General features: G+C 24.0%; 1 protein-coding gene across 1 annotated transcript; it reads left to right on the top strand.

The window, feature by feature from the left end:
• Window positions 1-2,179: 2,179 nt before the first annotated feature.
• On the top strand, window positions 2,180-7,794 carry LOC112595533. The gene is made up of 5 exons (XM_025340778.1): window positions 2,180-2,373; window positions 3,498-3,588; window positions 4,188-4,339; window positions 7,470-7,617; window positions 7,688-7,794. Exons 1-5 carry the CDS (start codon window positions 2,242-2,244, stop codon window positions 7,792-7,794), a joined length of 630 nt encoding a protein of 209 aa, XP_025196563.1. The 5' UTR covers window positions 2,180-2,241.
• The last annotated feature ends 4,618 nt before the right edge of the window (window positions 7,795-12,412 follow it).

Below are 12,412 nucleotides of genomic sequence, written 5' to 3' on the forward strand. Positions count from 1 at the left end.
ATTTTTAGCCAAAAAATCGAAGTTTATTTAAAATATTTATTTTAATTAGATGTTTTAATAAATAAATTATACAAAATATAAATAGGTATAAAAACATTTCACATTTTTTTAATTTGTGTATTAATTTACATAATACTATAATTTATATCCTTATACAATACCTAAGATGTTTATAAAAAACAATAATTTACACGAAGAAAACATTTATCAATTTATCATAATATACGTATTTATGATACATAAAAATTACTTTTATTTAAAAAAACTAATTTTATTACAGTCTTATACTTTAAGTACTCGTATTAGGTCAGGTAAGAACATATAAAAGTTACACGTTTTGGCTGTAAATAAGTGCAGTATTTTTTGGCAAAAATCTGTCAATTATAATTATACAAATGGGATAATAGAACGTGTCAAAATTTAATTAATAAAACAAATTAATCATTTAAATTTAATATTATTTCTAAAATATTTTTAATAGATATAGGTACCGAGTATTTAATATTTTTCAGTTACTTTTCAGCATTAGTGTTAAGTATTAAAATTTATTTTGTTTGACTTATCTAAGAAAATCTAAAATTAACTCCACTGAGATAGATTCCATGATTGTTTAAATTCTTACGTATTTTTGGCCTGGAATTAAGATTTTTTAGCAACAATAATAGAAATTGATTTAAGTTGGACACTGTATTAATATGAAAATGTAAGTGAAACATAGTTTGTGAGCAATGTGATTGGTTTTTCAATTATATGAGCTAACTTTATTGAGTCGATTAAAATTTTTAACTCCTGTATATAGTAGTACTATTAAAAACTGAAAAGACGTCACGTCACTGACTGTTACACCTACAAAATATTATTTTATTTACATTTTTTTTTCGATGCATTTAATTATACATTTTTAAAAATAACTAACTTATTTTTTTTTAAATATCATATTCCATTACTTACCTTCGGATTCAGCTAAAATATAACCATAATCATTCCGATATATATTTGTTCACGATCGCTTTTTTCTAGATTTTATTTTTTTCGCTAAGTTCATCACCGTGTTAACTGATTTTATATAGGTAATATGTTAATTTGAGTCTATATACTGTGTATGATCGATCATTATTGTGATTCGTTTATCGCTACTATATCATGACATTCATAACGTATTATGTTTTTACCGCAATTAGATTTTTAATACGAGGAACGTTAAGTCTCGCGGTCGTTACAAAGAGTTCAAAACTTTTTTAATATTGAAATTTATTTTTGTGCCTAGATAACAGATTTGTCTACATATTATTTTACCGATTTCGGTATATTATAAGCGGGAATTTACGAAGAGCGGATTTTCTTAACCGTCGCCGCTGCTGCAGATAAACGGGAAACAACTGTAAATAAGCCTAATCTAACTTAACCTAACCAGAAAGGGACTCAGCTGGCCAAAAAATTTAAGGATTTGGCCGGCCAAAAAGCCTTAGACGCTAACAAGCATGCTTAAGTTTTGACATAAGTTCTAATTGAAGTTCTACAAACCCGATGCTAGTGTGTAAAACATGTTAAATAATGAACGTGTGCTGAGTCTATGATTCTAGGGATCCCGGTACAAAAAAAACATTCTTAAACTTATAAAATTAATTATTAATTACATTATAAAAAATTTAAAATAAATTTTTAGTTGTCCAAATAATAAAATTAATTTAATTTAATTTGTTTTTTTTTTTATTTATTTACTCATAAGTAATACATTTTATACTTTATTTATATATGTCTATAAAGTACTCTACTTATACTATTCTATTATTCTATAGGAAATAACCAAAAATAAACTAAACAAAATTAACTATTGTTAATGATTATAAATTGTACGTAATATGTGTAATAACCAATAACAAATAAATAAACAAAACGTGAACATCAATCTAAAAATATAGATATAAGAAAAATAATAATCGTGATCACGTCAACAATATTGTTATATATAATTACATGTTATCTTTCATCCCTACCATGTTTTCGACACTCGTGATTGTTGACTTTTATTATTGCTTTATGATAAGTAAGGCTTCCCGGGAAAAAGATCCAAAACGGTCACCATGGCAACCTAGACTCAGATCAATAAAATATTGCCCCAGCCGCAGCTCCGTGAACTCTGGGCACGCATTGCATATTCGACAGCGATTGTTAATGTTTAGCGGTTGTCGGAAAACAGCTACAAATATAACCAATCACCATTCATCACCTCGCTGAAAGATGATAGAACAATTGATCAAACGTTTCATTGATTACAAGAAGAGGGTTGAGAGAAGATCACCTTGGAAGTACTTCTTCTTGATATTCCGTTCCCCACATATGGTTATCACGGTTGCGACTTTTTCGAATATGGTTAGTATCGATTTATTATTTTATTTAGTATTAATAGATACTATTTAATCATCATCAATTTAAATTTAAATTGTTCGTGTTTCATGACTATTATAGATTATAATATATGTTAAAATATTCGGAATTAGTTATGTAATAGTCAACTATTCGTTTTTATCATTCATTCGGTTCGCTGATCGAAATGAGATATTTTTATTTTCGATTTTTCCTCTTAGTCCACGTACCGTCATGTAAACGTGAAGTGATCAGCCACTCCAATCGTGAAACAGGGCTGAATTTAAAAAGGGGTTAGTTTGGGTCAGATACGTTATAAAAGAGGGAACGCTAATCATTACATAGTATATTAATGTACCTATAGATATCAACTGAGTCGATTGCGAATTCGGAGCTTAATTTAAGAGGGTGAACAAAGTGATGTAAATGATGTAAAGACTATGTATATCATGCAAGGTCTCCCATTTTTAACATAACGTTTACAAAGTAATTTTTACGTAAGTGTTGAAGACATAATTGTCTCACATCAATGCATCATACCTAACAATAGAAAATGATTGCTTAAAATATGTGATTGAAATATATTATTTTTATTTTGATGGAGCATAATAATATATTATTTAAAAACCTTATATTGAAAAAATTTAATTCCTTATGTAAATTTTAAAGTTAGGTGTAATCATTTTAAATTAAGTTAGGTACCACAATCTAAAAAATAAAATCATATATACAAATTCCGAAAAATTCAGATAAATTTAGATCTTGCACATAAATATTCGTTTAGGTACTTATCAATTATCATACTACAGACATATACGTCATAAGCTAAAATGATGAGTATTATGAATCACTTATAAATTACTCCAATCTACAAATCACTCAAAATAAACGTAATTAAGAGTCAGATATTGTATCTATATTTATGGATATTGAAGTCTACTAAGTAATAGTATCTACTACCTATATACCTACTTATATTTGATTCGTATTGTATATACGTTATAATACTGTTTGATTTTACTTAATATATTATATTAACTACTTTAATTATTAAATCAACGATAAAACAATAAATTAACTGAAAATTAATGTATGTAATGAAGATTAATTTACATACTCGTATTTTTTAGACAATGTTAGTCATGCTTGCCATTTCAAACATAATCAACTTAAAGAACAGCATTGAATACAAAATGGAATCGCGTAATTCTTCCAATCACAGTAAGTCTAACTTGTTTACCAACTATATTGTTATGTTTTTAAACAAAAAACTTATTGTTCATAATAAATTATGTTTGTTGAAATAATTGTTAAAATGCCTCATATTTTTCTCCACCACGATTTAAAATTATACAGATTACTCAATACGTTGTATTAAATACAATATTATATTTGTCATATTTGATGACCAACATTTATTTTCGATTATAAACTTGAGGTGCGCTCATAGCTCACAAGTGGTTAATTTGCAACAATATATTTTTTATATCAAAAACTTTATAACTTTAATTTCTAATATCACTGAGAACGTTAGTTATGTTTCTTGCAGCATGCACAGCTGATTTTTGGTGACAAGCTATCAATAAATTGTGCTTTCTACTAACAATAATCAAAGTTAATAACGAGTGTAACAATTATTCAATAGTTGTTTGAAAGTAACGGTTAATAGACATTTTAAAAACATTCTCCCAAAATATTGACTTTTAAATTATAAAGTGGAACAAAGCAAAAAATATTTTTTTATTTTTCAATTTTAAAAATGAAAAATGTTTTAAAATTTAATACTATTAATTATTTTAAATTTTCATATGTATATATAGGTCTACATTTTGATGTGAAAATGGGTTCAAAACAATACACTGTGACCCATGAAAATATAGATAATTTCATAATATACATTTTGGTGTTTCACTTGGGTATTGTGACTATTTTTTTTTTGGCAAACTTTTTTCTGCTAAAGACAACGTTTAAGGTAAGCTATTTTAGGCTTATCATGACATTATTTTTCTCATTGAAATAAGAATGTATAAATAGTACAATAATGTCTCAGTGTTTACCGTATGTAGATAGTAATTTTAAACAAATACAATTTAAAATATATAGGTACATTTTCGATACTGAACGTATATAAATATTTGGTAATTAAAAAATATATCTAATAAATTGGCATATTATGTTATTGTCTGTGTGTATAATTAATAAATAAAATATTACATTTGATACAATATATATATAATTTATAATTATTTATTACCAGATTTCGTCTGGGTTAAAATTAATTCATCTCTCTAATTTTTCTGTTTTGCTTCTATTCAAACATTTAATACAAATACTGCAATTACAATGAATAATTTTATGATTTTTCACGTCTTAATGCTATACATATATTGTGTAAATACAATAAACTTAAGACAGATTCATCGAAAATTCAACGCCTCAAAGCTTACGAAAATCCAATATCGTTAAAATTTGTTATCGTCATGATTGCAAATCATACAATAATCATTGTAATTGTATGTATAAATCATTTATTTTAAGATTTATATATATATATTTTTTAAAACATTATACTTGCTATTTAGTAATTATACAATTAAGTAAAAAAAAATTTGATTTTGTAATTAATGATTTTTAATTATTTTTAATAACTTTTGTGAACTAATACTAAATTCATATATGAGCTATCATATAGTCACTTACAAAGGATGAAAAAATATGTTATAAACACTCCTCTGGTCTTAATGAACTTATTACTTTATCTATAACTAACTTTTATTGAAAACTAACTTCCATAGTTAATTTTTCTGTTTCTGAATTATTTTTATTACAATAATATTAATACAATTATTTATAAACGATTATTAATTAATAAGCATACTAATTATTAATAATGATACGTTATAAATAGTTGCATTCAATAAATTGTATTTTAATAAAATATATATTGTTATTTATACCCATTCAATCTGGAGAGGACGTCAAACTATCAAGTGTGTAGTATCACTATTCGTAGTATCCGTTAACTAACATGCCAATGTAATTTAGCAAATTTTACGTTCAAAATAATCCATTTTATTCGTTTGTCTAAATTAAAATAATTTAACATATTATCAAATTTAAAAGCTAAAATATAACTGACATATAATTTTTTCGAAATTTTATTTTAAAAAATTATAAACATTTTAAAATGTTATTCATTCAGTAAATTTTAAAATAATCAAACTTGCTTCAAAATTAAAATATAAAAAGTTCGAAGATCCTCAAAGAATATTATCAGGTATATTCTGATTTTAAATTTTGATAAAAAGTTAATTCGCTATCAAAAATACAAAAAATAACATGTAAATAGTGGTAATAGAATGGATAATAATTCTGAACGTAAAATTTGAGCCAGTGAGACTATAATAGATTCAACACAATAGACTCAATCGTACACGGATACGCATAGGCGGATATTTGATTAAATTTTAGAGAGGCTTAAATCTTTCTTTACATTGTTGCAAAATAGGTACCTATTTAATACTTTAAAAATATTCAATCATTTTTTTTGGGGGAAGAAAGGGGGGTAAGCATCCCCCAATCATGGTCTATGCAGGTACGCGTTTCTCTTAAAACTTAACTTATTTATAAAAATAAACATATATTTTATAATAAAATAAATAATTATATAGTATAAAAAAAATTTTTTTGATTATTAAATCATTATATCATTGAGAATATAATTTTTTTTAATTGAAGTTCATTTTTTGGCATTTCTTGTTCTTACGCTTTTAATTTTAATATAAACTTCCGATAGAATACTCCTAATCAGTGGCGTAACTAGCTTAATTTTATTGTTTTGGGGATACTGAAGTCCTACATTTTTTGTGACTGACACAGAATAAAATGATGGTAACTTTATAACACAGTGTTGCTACTAACCAATAAAAAAAAAAACCAAGACGTATATTTATAAAAAAAATCAGTATTACTACGTTCCATGAACAAAAAAATTTTAAAAGTGCTGAACATTTCTGGGGGAACTAAGTCCCCCTAAACCCCCCCCCTATTTTCGCCACTGCTCCTAATAAAACATTTAAAAAATTATAAATATTTAGATATGATGTATGAAAATTTTTTTTGAAATGCGAATGAAAAGATCCGATGACATATTTTGAACTTCGAGTTATAAATTCAGACCGTAATGCCCATATTAATGCGTTGGAAAAATAGCATCGTCACAAATATAGTGTCAAAAATATTATCTGAAAATGTTGTTAATTCGCCGAATTGTATTGTAAAACGAAATGTGAGTAGTACAGTTTGCAATCAACTAAACGATCGCGGTGTTTTATAATCTTTATAAATTACGCTTTTGATTATTTATCTTTACTAATTCTATATTATTTAATATTGGATAATTTATAACTTGTTTATAATGCACGAGGTCGCTTCGAATAAAGTTTCGTTTGCACCGAAGTGTAAGGGTATTATAATTGTAGCAATTTATAAATAACGCATAATATTAAATATTATTTCATTCAAATTTAAAATTTAATGGTGGCCCAATAACCAGATACAGTAATAAAAATTTTTGAAAATAGTTGCCCAATCACCAGGTCTACCTATTATAAATGTAGGTATAACAGAAATGGCCTAATTACCATATATCTTTTTAAAAATAGGTTAATAAATTGTGACCCAATTCCCAAGCGCCTGATTTTATGACTATTCTATCAAAAAAAAAAAAAAAAATAATAATAATAATACAATTATTATTTAAAAATTCATGTTTAAGTAGATGTGAGTGATAATTTAATGTAATTAAAATTACGAGACACAAAACTGCTTTCAGTATGTGTGTACGTATAACTATTAACTATAAGATTTTTTATGAAACTTAAACTAATTAATCATATAATTTCGATAATATACTAATAAATCAGAAATCAATATTATATTATTAAATGTATTCAGATGTGTCATGAAGTCATATCTGTAGCAGATATCAACTATGTATAAATATTAAATACATATTAAAAATATTATAGATTTTAATGATTAATGAATTATTGTTATATTATATTTAAATATATTTTATATTCATTATACATTTTTTTAAGCCTTTTTTGATTAAGAGACACCTTAAGAGCATCATTATTTGGTTATTGATACATACAACACACATGATTTATTCATTATTTTTCGATAATTGGATCGGAGTATTTAATAGTTCAAATTATATTATGGTAATCAATATAACCAATTATTGTAAGTATTAAGTTTCATTAGATAAATTATTACTTATAATAATAATTATTATTATTTCCATTACTTCTAGTACTTAAGTTTTTGCTCCTATGGATGGTGTCTTGGACTTATGTAAAAATCAAACGCAACTTGGGAAACATTTTTCCAAACATGAGAAGATCACGCTTGATTCGTTAATCAATGATTTAATATAAAGAAAAAAATCTATATCATTTAGTCAATGTAGAATACACGAATAATTAATTATATTAAAAATATTGTACCTTTATTATTTGAGCATAAAATGAGAGGTACCATTGTCTGTTTTATAAAATTTTAAACTAATAATTAGATTCCAAATTTAATAAATAAAAACTTTTGAACGTTCTCTAAAGCTGTTAGATTAACATCCAACAATAACTGATCTATCAAAAATTTCAAAAATTGTCGTCAATATCATAATAAAAATCACTTTGGTATAATTTTTTTTTTTCAAACAAGAAAATTGTATCTAATTAATTAAAAGTAAATACATATTTAATACATTTAATAAAAAAAAATTATTAGAATTCTATTACCGAAAAATTAACCTCATTCTATACAATATATTTTCCCAAATGAAACGCAACAAACATTGAACAATTTCATTTGTGAATATATTTCTTTATCACAATTTATTTTTAATAAATCACTAAAAATAATAATACAATTTTTTATACCAACATAATAAATTATGAATGAAACCCCTTAAAAATTAATAATAGTGGTATTTAAAAATGGATGCCGTTGGTAACTTTTTCAATTAAAAAGTTTTTCGCAGTCAATTAAATTATATATTTAAATAAATTTTGTCATTGACAAAGTGTGTCAATTATTGCTCTATTAGTTTGAATGGTAATTAAAAAGTATACATGAACTACTTTATCGTTCTCAGTACAAACTTATTTCATTATTTTGAAAAACAAAAAGTTACCACTAAGTATAAATTTAACCTAACGGTAAACACATAATATCATATTATGTCGTATTATTCAACGAAACAAATAAAACTCAATAGTCAAACGGAAAATCAATAAAAAATTGTGTTTATAAATATAATTTCTTCGTCAAAATTCCTTATTAATATATCACTTAAAATTAATAAACAAATTAATAATACAGTCATATTTTAGTTGAAACTCCTTAAAAATCAATATGTTGATATATTAATAAGTTTATCAAGAGGTTTCCATAATAAATCAAATTATAAATTTAAATGCACTTATGATCGTCAACAAATATAAATTTAACTCAATAATAAATAAAATAATTTTTATGTATTATGTAGTATTCATGTAATTTAACAAAAAAATGCAATAGTTAATCACTTGCATTATCTACATTAATATATAATAAATAATTTATCTACCTCCTAGTAATAAAAATTTCTTTTTGAAGTATTGAATATATTTAATGTTATCTAAAACATAACTATTATTAATTATTTCAGATTTTTTTCAATATTAAATTTTGTCACTATGATCTTTCGCCCTCAAAAAATTAAAACTAAATGTCTGAATTTGTATCAATTGCGCTTGTATTATTTTACTAGTTAACCCATACAAAAACAAAATATTAAAAAAGTTGGGATGCAATAATATTTATTACAATAGTATAAAAAACTGCTTATTAATTATTGAAAATACGTCTATTTAAATTTATTAAAATATCAACAACAACACAAAATATTATTTTTTTGAAATATCTACAAAAAGTATTTAAGCAAGTTTCATATATTGTTTATTTTCGCTTTACATTTTAGTGGCCGTTGATAAAAAACGATACCAAAATCATAAACAAATCCATAGTTAGAGATACATAAATTAAATTTACAATTCTTAACTTTCATATAAAATAATAATGTATTGCCATTACACTTCTAAAAATCGACACACCTAGATTTTGATGCATAAAACTTTAAAAGTAGTTGAGTTAACTTAGATTTACGACCCATCATTATATGCAAGTCAAAAATATATATTATTATTATATTATTGATAAATGTATAAAATTTATAAATAACGATAAAAGTACTCGATTAATGAATCATCCATTTAAAAATATGACTAAAAATTTATAAAAATTAAATGCAATTGGTATATTTGTTTTATCTGCTTGTATAATAATTTCTAAGAACTGTAAGAACTCGACACTTATTTATCTAATATTTAAAATCTATATAACAGGTAATATTAAGAGAATAAGAGCGTTTTTAGTTCAAAATATAATTAAAAGTTATGTAATATTATGTTGTATTTTTTTTTTTTTTTTTAAATATACCTATGTCGATATTTTTTAATGTTATATAATTTTATCTATTATTATATAATGTTTTTTTTATCGCTTTAACAAATTAAATATTTTCTTTCAATAAATTTCCTGAACTGTTTAAATATTATAGGTAATATCTATATTATTATTGTTATATCTAAATGTGTGTTTGAAAACTATATTTCATCAATTTATGTATAATATTAAGGATTAAATTAAAAAAACTAAACTTGAAAATACAGAAAAAATGTATACTACACAAGTCTTTATTTATTTAGAAATTGTTTATGGTGTATTATTTTTACAATATCGTTCAGTTGAACAAAACATATATATTTATATCGTGTTTGTATTTAATATTTATTTTTATAAGCCATAATTTAATAATAAATAAAAAATGTATAGAAAAATAAACGTATAATGCGTGACTATAGATACTATCTTTAATAATAGTAATAATGTACAATGTAATTCATAACTCCCATTTTATAAACTTCATCACATTGTTATCGGTAATTTAAATATAAATTTAATATTTATTATCATCTAGTAATTTTTCGTGATATAAAATTAAGAACATTTTTATCTTATAATTTTTTTAACTACCTACTAGAGTAATTTTATTTTTTTTAAACTGTTTTGAACGCATAAAAAATAAAAATATTTCTAAAATAAAGATGGGCTTTCCAAATCAATAGGCCCCAGAATTGTGCCCTTCCCTGACCTTAGTCCGAACATATATGATAATTAATAAAGTAATATTTGTAATACAGGAAATGTCTAAAATACTGCAACACACCTACCCGTTTATTCAAACCAAAAAGCTATCGATATTTATATCTAATTATAATTCTAACCTAACCTAGGAGGCTAGGGGTAGTTGGTTAGCTATTCCCACTATACGAACCGGTTTTGATAACCGGTTCCTAGAAACTCATAACCTGCGTTCATAGGCTAATCCAATAGAAACGATTTAAAAACGTATACAAAGTTTATTATATGATTAAATAGTAATAAAATTATACAGTACACTATCACCTGAGTAACCCTGTTATTAAAGTACATCGAAGATCACAAAAGTAGCGGAGTACGAGTTGAAGCAATTGAAATATTATGATTCATCTATTAGGTAGTAGGTCATTATACCTATAGTGAATCAAATTAATAAATGTTACTTAAAATATAGAGCTGACTGTTGTCTCTAACTTGACTGCCTAGCTATATCAGTGATTTATACTCTCGTACTCTACGTTCCTGTGTTCTTCTTACCTAAGCAAAATCACAAAATATGGCATAAATGACACGTCAGTAACCTGTATATCGTTACAATACCAAAAAAATATTTACTAAAACAACGTAATAAGGTAAAAAAAGAAAGTATTTAAGTTATTTTAAAGTATTGTCTTTTAAAACTATAGTTTTACAAACAAATTATTTATAATAGAGTAGTTAAAATATAATGGTATGTAGCAGTACTATAATATATTTTTTATAGAAAAATATCAATAAACATCATTAACATTGAGGATTACTTCCAGTAATAAATTGAATCTAAGTTTGTACTTAGGGACTGTTACAATTTTTTTTTCAGAGTCTGTAAATTGTGCCCCAAAAAAAAGGTCATAGTCATATACTACTTATGTAAATTGCAGCCCATGTACTTTTAAAACATACGTAAATTGCGACCCGTGTATTTTTATGACATACATAAATTGCGGCCCGGGATATTTCAATTTCCGGTCGGCTGTACAATTTAAAGATTAGTAATAGGTAATAACTAGGGCTAGGATTTTAATGACCTAAAAAACCTAAAAAAATGACCTAATAAACACTAAAAAATATAATTATATTAATAAATTAATAAATAATAATAAATATTTATAAGTATACAAATAAATTCATCAGGCCAATATCATACGTATAATTAATAGGTATTGGCACGTTAAATTTAATAATAAATTGATGAAGATAACACGTAATCAAACATTGTTATCGATTATTGTTCTGTTAATCTAACGAGTATATTTTATATTATACATATAAACAATTGGTATTTTGAAGTATTAAATATTTTTAGAAAATATGTTTATGATTTTATTTTAATGTTATATCTTTATATGTTTGTACAATAATTTATAAGTTATAATGATCAATAACGATGACCATTTAAAATTTAAAAAAATTAAAAATGTATAAAAATATAACCCAGATTTCAATCAAGTATAAAAAAATGACCGTAAAATTGAAAAAATGACCCTAAATTCAAAAAAGTACAAAAAATGCAAAAATATGCAAAATAAAAACTATATATTTGAACTTTTAGATGACCAAATCACATTTTATGCTTGAAAAGCTATATCCTGTAAATTCTAAAAAAAATGCAAAATCCTATACTATCCTAGCCCTGGTAATAACTAATAATCTACGATGTAGATATCAGCTTAAGCAGTCAAAGAACAAAAAACAAAAAAAAAAATGACTGAAAAAAAAAACATTTATACATGAA

Source organism: Melanaphis sacchari, unplaced genomic scaffold (assembly GCF_002803265.2).
Source record: "Melanaphis sacchari strain LSU unplaced genomic scaffold, SCAv2.0 Contig27_pilon_pilon, whole genome shotgun sequence".
Lineage (NCBI taxonomy): Eukaryota > Metazoa > Arthropoda > Insecta > Hemiptera > Aphididae > Melanaphis > Melanaphis sacchari.

What these genes read in the sequence shown, in the direction of transcription:
- LOC112595533 (XM_025340778.1), top strand. Translation starts at nt 2,242, where the DNA reads ATGATAGAACAATTGATCAAACGTTTCATTGATTACAAGAAGAGGGTT. An exon ending in TTGCGACTTTTTCGAATATG is followed by an intron (nt 2,374 to 3,497) that starts GTTAGTATCGAT and finishes CGTATTTTTTAG; the next exon opens with ACAATGTTAGTCATGCTTGC. An exon ending in GCGTAATTCTTCCAATCACA is followed by an intron (nt 3,589 to 4,187) that starts GTAAGTCTAACT and finishes ATGTATATATAG; the next exon opens with GTCTACATTTTGATGTGAAA.